A 16,206-nucleotide genomic window follows, 5' to 3' on the forward strand; every position below is an offset into this window, starting at 1 on the left:
TGTGTGTGTGTTTGTCTAGCGATTGATTCTCTGTTTGACTTTTTTGCTGATCTGAGCAGAACAGACTTTGTGTGAATCGAGCAACTACTGAAAGTGACAAGGTCCCTCTAACATTACAACACCTGAACCGTGTTACCATAGATCTGCTTAACGTCGTACTGATAGGTTTGTTTTTGTGTCTCTGTTCCTGCTCAAATCAAGTAGCAGGAATCAATAGTGTATTGAAAGTCCAGACAGTAGGTGTGTGTTCATGCGCTAAAGGTCACGGGAATAAAGACGCTTTGAGAAATAAACACTGAAGCGCTCTGTGTTTTGAAGAGTACATTTGTCAGCTAAATTTGCGTCTTTAGCGTCATTCAATGTAAAAAGGATTTACAAATAAAGTATTAATGCTAGTGGTGTAGAAAATTAAGAGCTTTCAAATCTGGGATTTGTCTTATGTGCTTTTCCAGTCATATGGAACTTAATAAACAAACCAGCTTCTGTCTGCAATCTTATATTTCTTAGTAAAAGCCAAACCAGGGACATGTATCTGTATATCTTGCTCTCTTTTTATTTTATTTTATTTATTGTTTTTTATTTTATTTTATTTTATTTACATCAAGGTAAACAGAGTAATTCTGTACAAAAGTGTATAGAAATGGTTATTTTTTTATTTTATTTTTGTACATTTAATTTTTTTGTATTTTCTTTTTATTTAATTTTATTTAATTTACATTCAAGTAAACAGCTTAACTTTAAACAAAGGTGTAAAGAAATGTTGTTTTTGTACATTTTATTTTATTTTTGCATATTTCATTTTATTTTATTTACATTCAATAAACAGCTTAACTCTGTACAAAGGTGTATAGAAATGGTTTTATTTTATATTTTATTTTGTATTTTTTATTTTATTTTTTATTTTTGTATATTTTGTTTTATTTTATTTTATTTCATTTACATTCAAGTAAACAGCTTAACTGTACAAAGGTATATAGAAACGATTTGTTTTCTTTTTCTATTCTTTTACTTTAATAATATTCAAGGAAACAGCTTAACTCTATACAACGGTGTATAGAAATGGTTTTATTTTATTCATTTGTTTTATTTTATTTATATTCAAGTAAACAGCTTAACTCTGTACAAAGGTGTATAGAAATGGTTTTATTTTATTTATTTATTTTATTTACATTCAAGTAAACAGCTTAACTCTGTACAAAGGTGTATAGAAATGGTTTTATTTTATTTATTTATATTTTATTTTATTTTTTATTTTTGTATATTTAATTTTATTTTATTTACATTCAAGTAAACAGCTTAACTCTGTACAAAGGTGTATATAAATAATTTTCCTTTATTTTTCTTTTCTTTTATTAAATTAACATTCATAGGAACAACTTAACTCTACAAATATGTATAGAAATTTTTTTTTTAATTATTTTATTTTATTTTATTTACATTCAAGGAAACAGCTTAACTGTAAAAAGATGTATAGAAATGATTTTCCTTTATTTTTCTTTTCTTTTATTTAATTAACATTCAAGTAAACAGCTTAACTCTATACAAATGTGTATAGAAATTGTTTTATTTTTTATTTTATTTTTTAACGTGCAAGTAAGCTAAGTATGAATGATTATAACAAAAAAAGCATACATTAAGTATGGTTTAAGGAAGAGTTGTTAAAATTAAGTTCCACACTAATGCATGACTAGAGATCACTTTCTGTGTGATTCGGATCTAAATCAATGTTCGTTTTGTCTCTTTTTCCAGGTAAAAATCCAGAGGATGTGGTTCGGCGCTACACAGAGAAAATCAAAACGGCTCCCGATGAGGTGATTCCTGCACACATGTGATTGATTAGCGTCATGTGACCAGCCGAGCGTTGTGTTGTTTACTAGCAGAGCTAATGACTGAGGCAGCAGATGTCTGTCAGTGTTACTCACTGTTGATATCCGTCAGGACTGCACCATCTGCATGGAGCGACTGGCCACAGCGTCCGGATACGAGGGAGTGCTGAGCTACAAAGGCATCAAGCCCGAGCTGGTCGGTAAACTGGGAAAGTGCAGCCACATGTACCATCTTCTGTGTCTGGTGGCCATGTACAAAAATGGCAATAAGGTCAGAACATGACACGAAGACTGTGATCATATCAGTTTGTTTTATTGTGCATAAGGGAGGATTTTAAACAAACCAACCAGATTCAAGATCAGTCATCACAATACACTGACAATTTATTTATACAACAAATAATGGGATTTTAAACACTCCTGTTGTGTTAAAAAACTGGTACTAATATTGAGTTGCGAAGTTGACCCACATTGGTTTCCAAAAAGCAGAAAACATCTACAGAGTTATTATAGTTAACTAAAATTAAAAGCATTAAAAAAAACATAAAAATACAACCCCAATTTTAAAAAAAAGCATGAATAAAATGTAAATAAAAACAGAATGCGATGATTTGCAAATCTCATAAACCCATATTTTATTCACAGTAGAACATAGAAAACATATCAAATATATAAACTGAGGACATGTACCATTTTAAAGGGATGAATGAAAATTAGCCCATGATTTACTCACCCTTAAGCCATCCTAGGTGTATATGACTTTCTTCTTTCAGACGAATCCAATCTGAGTTATATTAAAAATTGTCCTGGCTCTTCCAAGCTTTATAATGGCAGTGAATGGGTGTTTTTTTTCAATAGTCCAAAAGAAGTCAAATAAAGCTCATCCGTCCATCATTAAAAGTGTCCCATACGGCTCCGGGGGGTGAATAAAGGCCTCCTGTAGCGAATCAATGCATTTTTGTAAGAAACATATCCATATTTAAAATTTTATAAACCGTAATCTCTAGCTTGCGCTAACTGTCGTATGCCCATTCATTCCGGCGGATGACGTAGGGAGAGAGCAAAACAAAACACCGGTCACGAATTAGAAGTACAAAACGAGGATTTGTAAAGACAAATGTCGGAGGATTTCGATATAAGCCAAGAGGAGACTGGTTTTTCTTTGCTAAAGTAAGGAAACTTTGCTTCCTTTGATCCTACGTTGAAAACTTTGGTTTTCGCGAGACTAGCCTATTCTCACCGGCGCATGTGCTAAACCTACACAACAACCTACAGAAAAGTGATTATAACGTTTCAAATATGGATATGTTTTTTACAAGAACGCATTGATTCGCTACAGTAGGCCTTTATTCACCGCCCGGAGCCATGTGAGGCACTTTTTACTACGGATGGATGCGCTTTATTGGACTTCTTTTGGACTATTGACAAGAAACACCCATTCACTGCCATTATAAAGCTTGGAAGAGCCAGGACCATTTTTAATATAACTCTAATTGGATTCGTCTGAAAGAAGAAAGTCAGATACACCTAGGATGGCTTGAAGGTGAGTAAATCATGGGCTAATTTTCATTTTTGGTTGAACTATCCCTTTAAGGAAAAAAATTTAATTTGAACGCCGCAAAACTTTTCAAAAAGTTAGGTTAATTGGCAACAGGTCAGTAACATGATTGGGTATAAAAAGAGTATCTTAAGCCCAAAGTATACTTCATTTTTGTACGCGTAGCCTTTCAAAGTATAGTCCATTTGATAGCGTGCGTGAACGCAGGCAGTCGACACATGAGCTCTAGAAAGCTTCATCTTTGTCCAGCGTCTGATGCAGGCTCAGAAATGAACGGGGGCTTGTGGCAAAAATGCCACCGAAATAAAGAAAAATGCACCACAAATTTAAGATAAAGGGGCAAAAATTGCCCATGTGCAATTAAACAATCGATTACAGCTGTCGCGATTAAATAGAAATGAATGAAAAGTGTCTATTCGCGCAATTACATTTTGATTCGCTCACACTGCATCAGATTGCTTTCTACGCTTTGGGTTTTTGCAGCGTTGAGCCTTATAACCAATCACATGTGTTTCCGTTGAGCTTAGGAATGCAATGGCCAATCAGAGACACTTAGATTAGTCAGTGCTGAAAACACCGGAGTTGTTGTTGAGTGTGCACGCTCACTGATAGAATTCTTCGCGCTCGTGAATTCCCTCATCATAAACAACACAGTGCAGATATGATGTAAATAAAAGATTAATTTCGTAGCTTCAGTGATTATAACGGGAGTTTTTGCATAACTTGCGCTAGACTAGACTAGACATGTTTGTCTCTGAAGCCAGAGCCAGAATTAAAGCCATTTCCCCAAAACGTAGACACAAAACAAAAACATTTTTATTCTTTTAATCAACATTAATAATCATTATTACAATATCAAGAGCAATAATCAAAAATAACGATTTTTGTCATAATATTGCAGCCAGATTAGCTCCTGTTTTTAAACGTATAATTTAGAGACAATTTTACAGTCAGCTGTTATTGGCAACAATTTAAGTATTTTGATTGATTTAAGTTATTGGTTAAATTCAAGTATTTGCATTTACATTTAATTATTAAGGAGACGCTTTTATCCAAAATGACTTACAAATGAGGGCAATAGAAGCGATCAAAACAACAAAAGAGCAACAATATATAAGTGTTGTGACATTCAAAACAACACAGATACAATTATTAAGGTGGTAATAAAAATTGCCCTCATGAATGTAAAAAATGCCCCAGAAAATCAATTCCAGGGGGCAAAAATTACCCCTTAATGGAAAAGTTAACTTCTGACCCTGGTTTGCTGTATTTTTCTATAGTAGTTATTAGTGGTCGACCGATATATCGCCATGGCCGATAAGTTTTTCTGTTTGGCCGATGTGTTAGAGACTGGACTTTTATTTTGATGGTGCGCTGAGATTGCAGCGCCTGAACACACAGTGCTCACATTCTCCCTCTTGTTCGCTGTCGTCGTTCAGTTCTGTCTAATATGGATAAGTCTATCTAATAATCAGATAGAACAGAGACTGGACTTTTATTTTGATGGTGCGGCAGACTTTTATTTTGACGGCGCTGAGATTGCAGCGCCTGAACACACAGTGCTCACATTCTCCCTCTTGTTCGCTGTCGTCGTTCAGTTCTGTCTAATATGGATAAGTCTATCTAATAATCAGATAGAACTGTTAAACAAAGGAATTAAAATGTATACAAAAAAGTATTATAACGATTGCTTTAATATTATTAGTAATAGAAAGGCAAACATTATAATACTTTCTAGTTTGCCGTCAGCATTCAGCAAATACGCATTTATATCATTTAAACAAATCTTTGAATGACTAATGAACATTTAATTTCACAAACCTTGCAGACTTAGTCAAATCTAGTTGAGATCTTGTGAAGTGTGCATTTGTATGCTCTGCGTGACGGTCGGTCCATGCGAATTGAATGCTGACAGGAGGAGAGTTCAGCTTCACTGGAGACGCGCGATCGACAAACTAAACTCATGATTTCAAATTATGCTGCACTTTATGCATTTGCCCACTGTCATATTCATGTCATTTTCATTGTGTGCTGTATGTAAAATGAGTGTTACCTTGGCTTTATTTGAAAAAAAATTATATATATATGATTTCCAATGCACACAAACTTCCCAGAATACTGAGCGCCCTGTTGGTTACACTGTTTACTTCCTATTCAATTAGATTTTTATAAATATTTATTTGTGAAAAATGCTTTGTCTTCTAAAGTATAAGTATGTTTATTTTACAAAATTATTTCTAATACATTTTCAAATGATTTCAAATTTCTTAAATATTAATTAAAATAAATAAAATTATATCGGCTTTATATCGGCCATCGGCCACCCTGCTTTCCAAGATATCGGCATCGGCTGTCAAAAAACCCATATCGGTCGACCACTAGTAGTTATAACCTCTAAAAATTTGTTGTACTCTTTTAAACAAAAGTTGCTGCTCTCTTATAAGCCTCTGACGCAAGTGCACTTGTCAATGAAGGCGTCTGTTGTTGCAGACTCTGCTATTTTGTTGTTGTTCCGTCTCTTAAGTTTTGTTTTCTACTGTGAAACGGCGGCTCAGGCCAGTGCTGCCACCTTGTGGAACAACTGATTAGTGCAGAACCAAGTCAATGTGCATCTGCGACCTGCGCGTACAAAGTGTGCGCGATTACAAAAATCGGATGGTGTGCGTACAGTACACACGTAATATTCTGGTGACAAAATTTGCCTCACTCGCACTTTATGTGGACCCTCACGTATGCGTAAAAAACAAAGTATACTTTGGCCTTTAGAGAGGCAGAGGTTCACCAATCTGCGAAAAACTGAGTCTACAAATTGTGGAACGATTCCAGAATAATGTCTCTCAACGTAAAATTGCAATAATTGAATATCTCATAAAATTGAATCTCTTTTCATCTACAGTAGAGCCCGACCGATTTATTGTTTTGCCGATTTTATCGGTCGATATGAGCCTGTCACAGATATATCTGCATCGCTGTATATGCTGCAGATATGAATTTTTTTTTACAGAACATATAACGCAGATAAAATGCTTGTAAATGGTGTAATTACTTAGTTTGTCCACCAGATGTTTCAGGTGGGAAGCGTGCAATCTGCGATCGCGTGCAGTTGCTCAAGAAAGCGTGCAATTGTAGCAAATTGAAAAGTTATTATCGTTCTGCAGTCCAGTAGACGGCAGTGCGGTGGTGGCTTGAGTCTGTTGAATGGTGATTTAACGCTACGTTGTCACCTAGTTGGTGAGACGCAATGCTATAAAATAAATAAACAATGTCCCCATCTTTTACTCTCACAATGAGCTTATCATACTTGTTTGCTACATTAGTAGGGCCCTATGATTTCCACCATGCAGAAAACGCGGACGGAATCCAGTCATGAAAATGCGGAATTTCACGGAATTTGTCATCTGACTTTTTTACTCCCTAATATTGGTATCGGCATCGGCCCCCAAAAACCCATATCGGTCAGGCTCTAATCTAAAGTACAAAATAGTGATGCAAAGTCCAATTCAATTCGGCAAACCGTTTTTTTTTCGTTCAGTTTGGCTCAATGAACCAGTTCAGAAAACCGATTAATCGTTCCTTAAGTCATCACGCAGTGATGTCACCATGCATTTGTTTTCTAACAACTCGGTGTCATGTTATATCATTCACGTAAAGTTATTTGTGTGAATGGATTGCTAATTATTGCCTTACATTCACTTAATTGATATCTGTGGTCATAGTTTCAGACCATATATAGTAGCCTACACCTTGAATAAGTTTAGTAAATGTTTCGCACCTACAGCACGTTACAGACAGTAATGCACAAACGCGGATATGTTCTGCATGTCTAAAGTATATAGAAAGAATAAACCAGTTTTGTAAACTCATTGATTTAGCTTAACAACTTAAAATATAATCTGCATGCACATTAAACAGTAAATTTCAGGTTTTTCCATGTTTTAATAAAAATGTAGGCCTATTTAATAAAACTACTCAGCCATATTTCCAGTACGTTTTGTTTATTATTTAAGAAACTTGCATTGTGCATCAAGTCCTCGGTGATACGCACGCATGTGCGTAATGTCTGCAACTCACTTGTCAGAATCCTCTGTAATCTTTGGCAAACTTTGACAGTTGGTTGAACCGGCTCATTCGGTTATTTTCGAGCCGAACGTGCCACTTTGGCTGTGCATCTTGCATCAACAACCTGGAACTAAAGTTCGATTCAGTTCGATTTGAGAACCGACTCGACCGGTTACTTCCTGAGAACCGGCTCAAAAGAACAATTCGTTCAAGAATCAGACATCACTAGTGCATAATATCACCAGGATCTCTGTGCACAAGGGACAAGGGTGAAATACTGGTCAATACTGGATGCCCGTGATCTTTGGGTCGTCAGGCGGGACTGCGTTAAAAACTGGCATTATTCTGTAATGTAAATAACTGCATGGGCTCAGAAACACCTCCAGAAATCCTCATCAGTGAACACAGTTGCCGTTTTGCCATTTGCATTCTTGCTTGGGCCGTGAAATGGGTTTCTCACACTTATTTTCAGTGCTGCAACAATCTAGTAATTTAGATCCAAAAAACTAACAGCCAAAAATAGCCTTTGTCAGAGTTTTTGTTAAAGAAACTGATTTTTCTTGGACGATTCAGAAGACAAGTCTTCAATTTCGAGTAAACTTTGAGCCTTAAATTTCATAAGTTCTCATGTATTTCATATTTTAGTGTTTGACAAGCTACAATCAAGGTTTTCTGTTTTTCCCTGATTCTTTAGTGTTTTTCAAAGTGTTGTTTTTTGCCGAATTGCATGGAAACCAATGTTGGAACAAAATGTGTTCATCCTTTCCAAAACACATCTATGTGTCCAAATTTTGCATGCACATTCATGAGCCTAAATGATAAATATCCACCAAATTTCAGGAAGAAATAAATAGTTTTACCAGTGTTTCAAGCTGTTTGAAAGTTGAATGTGGTCAAACTGTCCCAAACACATTTACATTAATTCATTTGCCAGATGCTTTTATCCAAAGCAACTTTCATTGCATTCAAAGTGCACTTAAATTTTTTTTATCAGTTCTTGCTTTCACTGGGAATTGAACCCATGACTTTGGTGTTGCAAGCGCCAAGCTGTAATGTTTGAGCTACAGGGGAAAAAAACAACTATATTATAAATGAATCATGGGTAACAAATATACCTGTGGATAGAGTTCAATAATAAGTGTCAGTATTGCATTATTTGCTCATCTTTAATGAAAAGCATCAAAGCATGAAACATGAACAGAAATATTGGTGCGATTGTGCTGCACGTCTCTGATGCCTCTGAATGCTGCATCACGAGCTCTCCTGAGTTTTCCTCGTTGTTGTTGTTGTGTTTAATGTGGCTGATGTTGGTCTCAGGACGGCAGTCTGCAGTGTCCCACCTGTAAGGCCATCTACGGGGAGAAAACTGGCACGCAGCCTCCTGGGAAGATGGAGTACCACGTGATTCCTCATTCTCTACCTGGATGCTCCGATACAAAGACTATCCGCATCGTCTATGACATTCCCGCTGGGATACAGGTATATTCAATTCAAACGGATTATTCTAAATAAATATAAGTATAATAAATAAATACATTTTAAAAAATTTTTTTAGAAGTTATTAGAAATACATTTCTGAATATATATGAAAATGACATTTTTGAAGTTTAAGATTCTTATTAGAAATATTTTTAATGCTTATATTTATACAATAGTAGCTTGTGAGATAGGTATTATTTTATTTTATATTATTTACATTCTAATAAATAGTTTAACTGTACAAAGGCATATAGGAATGTTTTTATTTATTTTATTTTATATTTTATTTTATTTTATTTTATTTTAAAATAAAAAACAGTTTAACTCTGTACAGAAATGTATAGATTTTTAGTTACGAAGCTACGAGAATATTTTTTTGTGCAAAGAAAACAAAAATAATGACTTTATTCCACATTTTCGTCTCTACTGTGTCACTGTATCATGACGCGAGAGTGTGGCGGCGCCGGCGCTGACCCAGATCCGGCGTAATGACGACACTTTTTTTGTTTTCTTTACGCAAAAAAGTATTCTCGTAGCTTCGTAACTTTACAGTTGAACCACTGATGTCACACGGACTACTCTGTCGATCATCGTGGTACTTTTCTAGACCTTGATCGTGGTAGTTACCTTGCTGTCTATGGGAGGGTCAGAGAGAGCACTGATTTCTTCAAAAATATCTTAAATTGTGTTCCGAAGATGAACGAAGGTCTTACGGGTTTGGAACAACACGAGGGTGAGTAATTAATGACAGAATTTTCATTTTTGGGTGAACTAACCCTTTAACTCTATACAGAGATGTATAGAAGTGGTTTTATTTTATTTTAACATGAAAGTAAATAGCTTAACTCTGTACAAAGGTGTATAAGGGCTGAAGTGTAATCTGAAATATTTTTATGAATAAAATATATCAACTAAAATCATAAAAGATATATAGAGAAAATAAAAAATTGCATTTATTTGCATGTATTTTGTTTTTAGCAAATTGTGCATGTTTGCAAAGATGTTTGCACATGACAGGCTAAAAAAGACGCTGTCATAAAGGAAAAAACAATACAATATTTACTGGATTTTTGTGGATTAAAATGTGCCCATACTAAAAGTGGTGCTGGATATCACAGTCATTGTTTACACACATCAATGAGGGACACAGAAGAGCGTCTGTAGGATGAGGCGTGTGAACTGAAGCATTTGTTCTTCGCTTCAGGCGGCCCAGTTTTCATAGAGAAACGCTCTGCACCCATATTTAATATGTTAGGCTGTTTCTGCAGAATGACCGTGGGCTTGTGGCTTCTGGTCACTGTGTTTTCACCGTGTTTCACCATACGTGAGACAGGAAGTGGCTGCGTGGGGATTTCCTGCTCAATGGGGACAGTGGCGCAGCTCATTCTGGGTCATTATCTCTCGTGTGCTTGCACACTAGTTTTGCACAATCGGCCACCCACTCACTTTCTGGGCTCCGACGTCATAAGATTAGCTTGATAAAAAAATATCCCATCACTAACATCCTCAACATGGCAAGAAATTTAGTTCTATGCCAGTGTTATTTTAGTATCATTGAGATACTATTAAAGTAAAAAAATATATTTTTTTTATTTTTATTTTTGCATTTTCTGTTTTAAGAAATTGTAACTTAGTAGTAGTTAATATTTATTTATATTGATCATATTAAAATCGAAATATTATTATATACATTATATAAATATAAATATTTTATATATATTAATTTATATTTACAATGATTATATACATTTTTATTTGTTTATTTTTTGTGAGATTAGAATATTAATTTTAGTCAATTTTAGAGATACCTTTCAGTATTTAATATAAAAATATAGTTCAGTGTTATTTTAGTATCACTGAGATATACTATTAAAGTAAAAAAAAAAATTAATAAATTTTTATTTTTGTTTTGTCTGTGTTAAGAAATTTATTTTATGTTATGTAATTGTAATTTAGTACTAGTTAATATTTATTTATTATGATAATATTAAAATCTCAATATTATTATATACATTATATAAATATTGATATTTTATATATATTAATATATCTTTACAATACATTTTTATTGGTATATTAATTGTTTTTATGAGATTAGAATATTAAATTTAGTCAATTTTAGACATGCCTTTCAGTATTTAATATAAAAGTATAGTTCAGTGTTATTTTAGTATCATTGCGGTACTATTATTATTATTATTATTATTGTATTTTCTGTTTTAAGAAATGTAGTTTTAGTTATGTAATTGTAATTTAGTAGTAGTTAATATTTATTTATATTGATGATATTAAAATCTAAATGTTATTATACACATTATATAAGCATTAATATTTTAATCATATTTTTAATTTTATATACATTTTTATTTGTATATATTTTGTAGGATTAGAAAAGTCCGTTTTAGAGATACCTTTCTGTATTTACTGATGTAGAAGTATAGCTCAGTCAGTGTTGTTTTAGTATAATTTAGTTTTTTTTTTTTTTTTTTTTAACTTTTTAGTAATTTTTTTGTTTTTTTCTCTTTTTTTTTTTTAACATTTTAGTAATTTTATTGTGTTTTTCTCATTTATTTTTATTTATTTATTTAAATTTTATTAATTTATATTTCAGTTTTAGTTTGTTATTTCAAGTACATCAAGGTCAACAAAATGAAAATGTGAAGTTTCTTTTTTAATATGTTATTTTATTTCAGTTAGTGTTTATTTTATTTCAAGTAACATTCCAGAATTTTAACGGATTCTTGCACCCAAACTGTTACAATTTAGCTTTACATGATGACCTACTGATAGCAATAATGATGGTAATAAACACTGCTAATAAATAATGTGAGGTTGTGAATGTTCAAACATGTAACAGTCTATCAAACTAATTCAAAAGAGCAAGAAAATCATTTTTTTCCATGATATCTGCTCATTAATATTCCCAGCGCAGGCTGTGATTCCTGTGAGTGAATGTGTGTGTGTTTTATGAGATGAGAGGGATTGAGTCTAATGCTTCATTCTCTGCAGTAATGCTGTTCTGCTCGTCTGTCTTTGATCTGTGTTTGTGAAGCTGTGGTGTGATCAGAGCGAGTCCTGGCATAACACTCTGAATAACAGCACGTCTCAGGCCGTCGTTAGCGTTTTCTCCCCGCTGTGTGCTAATTGAGCGAGCGGCGTGTGAAGTGTGTGACCGCGTGTGTTTTGTGTGTGTTTCGTCCAGACCACAGAGCATCCCAATCCCAGGAAAAAGTACAGCGCGAGGGGATTTCCTCGACACTGCTACTTACCGGAAAACGAGAAAGGCCGGAAGGTGAGAATCAAGATCTGACGTGAATCACTATATCATGTTTTTTTTTTTATTAATTTTTTTATTTAAAATGTATTTTTATAAAAAGAAAATAATAATAATTCTTAATTTTTTTTACATTATATGATTCATTATTTTTCCATGTTAAGGTGTCCATCCAGTGTTCTTTAAAGAGTACAAGAAAATATAAAACTTTAATTAATTAATTAATTAATTAATTATTTTAATTCCAACATCATAGTGAGCTGCTAACCTTAACAGCAGCGTAAGGCATCGTATGTGTACTTTCAACACAAAAATTTAAATGTTGGATGGGTTAAGTTAAATATTGGCTATACCAGTGTTATTATAGTAAACTAAAACTATATACAAAAAGTTTTTGTTATTCAAAATAAATCAGAAAAACTTATTTTATTTCAGTTATTATGTCACCATTTCTAATTTTCATTCAGTTTAACGTGATGCCCTAAAATAACTAAAACTAAAAAATATAGACTTTGAATATAAAACTAAATAATATAGACTTAAAAAAAACAATAACTTACAAAAATGACAAAACACAAAAAATTACTAAAACTTAAAAAAAAAAGTAAATAATTTCTAATTACTAATCTTGTATGCAAATAAAATATATATAAATAAACATTTATATAATTGTGTGTGTATGTATATGTATAAATGAAAAATGTAGAAATAAAATAAATAAAAATATATAGAGAATTTATATAATTAAATGTATATATTAATATTATCTATTTATCTCTCTCTCTTAAAATTAATCATACTGTATATTATATAATATAGGATTATTCATCACAATCATAATCATGTATTATATAATATTAATCAATATTTGTGTGCGCTGTGAATGCAGGTTCACATTGTTTTTATGGCTCGTTTCAGGTGTTGAAGTTGCTAATCATGGCGTGGGATCGTCGTTTGATCTTCACCATCGGGACGTCCAGCACCACGGGAGAGACGGACACGGTGGTGTGGAACGAGATTCACCACAAGACCGAGTTCGGCTCCAACCTCACGGGCCACGGCTACCCCGACCCCAACTATCTGGACAACGTGATGAGAGAACTGGCCGCCCAGGGCGTCGGAGAGGACAACCTGAAGGACTGAGGCTCGGTCCGCTGCCGGACACACAAACACACACACACACCTCATTCAGAGGAGTTCCTGGAGAGACCTTTGACCTCTCTGGGAACGACGGTCCTCGCTGACCCCGAGTCAGTGCGGGACTGTGTGAGAGACGAGTAGATGTGGATGATGGAGTGATGAAATCAGTCGAAATTACTCTAATATATTCCTCATTCACTGACACAGCTTGCTTTCTCTCTCTCTATCTCTCGCGTGCTCTTTTTGAAGGCTACCCAGAATGCATCTGGGCTCTGACCGGTGCATGTGGTAGTTGTATATACACACACATTAGTGGTTGACCGATATGGGGTTTTCAATGGCGATGCCTCTTACAGATGGCAGATATAATATGTTATATCTAGGGCTTTTTTAATTGAATGAATTACATGATGTGCAGATCAATCATCAGTTTTGGCTGAGAAATTTACCCCCAAAAGATCATTTAAAGCCCTTATTGTGTTAAATGAGAAAAAGCATTGCATAAACATTACAAAAAAAAGTAGCTTTAGGAAGAAATATTTTGATTCAGCATTGCATAAATATTGATTTTTTAATTTAAATTGAATATTGAAATATTAAATAGTTTTTAAAAAATGAAATGATACTCTAAATTTGAGACTAAAGCCTCTAGTAGGTGGTGTCTTAATGTGTGAGTCGTTGAATTATTCATCCAACCGATTTATTCAAACGGCAGATTCATTCAGTAACTAAGCCAATGAATGTCTTTATGAATGAGTTACTGAATCATTGACTCACTTGATTTGTTCAAATTGCTGATTCATTCAGAAACTAAGCAAGTGACTGTCTTATTGAATGAGTCACTGAATCATTGGCTCACTCGATTTGTTCAAACGGCTGATTCATTCAGAAACAAAGCTAGGTACTCTCTTAATGAATGAGTCGCTGAGTCATTGACTCACTTTATTCGTTCAAACGGCTGATTTATTCAGTCACAAAGCAAGTGACTGTCTTTATGAATGAGTTACTGAATCACTAACTCTCTTGATTCGTTCAAGCGGCTGATTCATTCAGTTACAAAGCAAGTGACTGTCTTTATGAATGAGTCACTGAATCATTGACTCACTTGATTCGTTCAAAAACGTGGATTCATTCAGTAACAAAACACCGCTGTGTTGCTCGCCGTGCTTAATGCAGAAGAGTCTTTATAAAATTAAATAAACCTATTTTACACAATATTGTAAGCTCTGTTAATCTGCCAATTAGTAGCTGATGCTGATGACCACAAAATCACCAAATATCAGATGATTCATCCCATTTCTTGATATATATCGGTCTACCACTGCGCCCAATACAACTTGGAGAAGTTTTTCAAATCTGCTTCATCAGTTTTCCTGATGTTTTCTGCCTTGTTTTTCTGGCCTCCGTATGTATAACCGATTAAAGGAGGAAGCCTGTAGTTGTTGGCGTTTGTAGGGAAATCAGTGTAGATGGGTCCGTAAGCAGATTTTCAGGGCTGTTTTTGATGTCTGTGCAACCGCTGCATAAAATATCTGCACTTCAAAACATTCAGCTCTCCGGCTCGTGTGCTACTTTTGAACTTCAGAGCAATTAGCGGAGCTCAGAGCAAACGCTGAGATTTGAGGATCCTTCTGTGTGCGTTTTAACTTTTAGAATGAATAAGATTAATAGGATGTCTTCTTGAAATATGCAATGATTCATATCCTGTCTTGCTTTGTTTCTCTTTAATGTCATTAATCTGAGAGAGTGGCTTTCTGGCTGCAGACGGGTTTATCTGTGTTGCGTTTGGAATGGAATACTAACATACTACTTTTCTAGAATACTGCACAGTATACAGTGTGTACTGTTTTTAAAATGCAGGCGTTATTCCATGATAAATGTTTTAAATAGTTGTCCTTTTGAATTGCATGCAAGTGGCGTCCAGTTATGATGTTGAATAAATACGAGGGTTGCCAATTTTTAATTACATGTTATGCACTAATGTGTGAAATGATCAAATAATGAGTCAAAATAGTAAAAATTGTGGCTGATATTCATTTGTCACACTGGAAATAAAGTTGAGGATATGGCAGTGATTCTCAACCAGAGCCTCAAAATTACTTAAAAGATTTAATATATAATAAAAAAAAAAATAAGACAAATTTACAAGCATTTAAATGAGCTAAAGCAAATAAAAAAAAAATAAAGATATATCTAATTTTGACTAACTAAAGCTAAAACCATAAAAAATGTTACTTGGAATAAAATAAACGTAAACTGAAATAAAATGATTTTTAAAAAAACGTATTTTATTTCAGCTAGTTCCCAAAGCGTAATTTCTCATTTTCATTTAGTTTAATTTGAAGTACTAAAATAACTAAAACGAAAACTGAAATAAAAATTAATAAAGCTATACAGACTATCAGTCAAAAAACACAAAACACACAAACTTTAAAACTAAAATGAAAAATACAAAAATATATTTTTTTTATTAAAATTTTTGATATAACATAAAAAAAAAACAAGCATTATATCAGTTAAACTAAATTAACAGTGAGTGTTTCCACAGTCTTTGAAAAGCTGGACATCTTAAACCTGCTTATGCACTTTTATAATGAATATACATTTTACTAGCAATGCCAAGCTATAGAATATTTTATCGGGTAGAAATTGAGAGTAAAAATTCTTTAAATATTTAAAAAACAAACAAACAAAAAAATCTTATCCTTAATTCTTAGTCAGTAAAAGACTGGAAAATTAATTGGTTAAAAGGAGCTGGAAGCTTGAAGATCATTCAGCTCCTAAAACTTTAATTATTGAAATTTTTAATTATGATCATTTAGGTTTTTTTTTTTTTTTTACTTACAGAAATGAGGAGTTCAAAAAGGAGT

The 16,206-nt window shown here is 33.5% G+C and overlaps 1 protein-coding gene across 2 annotated transcripts in view; it reads left to right on the forward strand.

Moving 5' to 3' along the window:
- dtx1 (deltex 1, E3 ubiquitin ligase) overlaps positions 1–13,809 on the forward strand; it is a 40,058-nt gene extending 26,249 nt beyond the window's left edge. For both annotated transcript variants that reach the window (XM_016541195.1, XM_016541194.1), the window contains exons 5-9: positions 1,750–1,811; positions 1,939–2,097; positions 8,761–8,922; positions 12,125–12,214; positions 13,115–13,809. In XM_016541195.1, the coding sequence (XP_016396681.1) occupies positions 1,750–1,811; positions 1,939–2,097; positions 8,761–8,922; positions 12,125–12,214; positions 13,115–13,339 (698 nt within the window). In that variant the 3' untranslated portion in view covers positions 13,340–13,809. The remainder of the gene's footprint in view (positions 1–1,749; positions 1,812–1,938; positions 2,098–8,760; positions 8,923–12,124; positions 12,215–13,114) is intronic.
- The last annotated feature ends 2,397 nt before the right edge of the window (positions 13,810–16,206 follow it).

The sequence above is a fragment of the Sinocyclocheilus rhinocerous genome, unplaced genomic scaffold (genome assembly GCF_001515625.1).
Source record: "Sinocyclocheilus rhinocerous isolate Xijiao unplaced genomic scaffold, SAMN03320098_v1.1 scaffold1992, whole genome shotgun sequence".
Lineage (NCBI taxonomy): Eukaryota > Metazoa > Chordata > Actinopteri > Cypriniformes > Cyprinidae > Sinocyclocheilus > Sinocyclocheilus rhinocerous.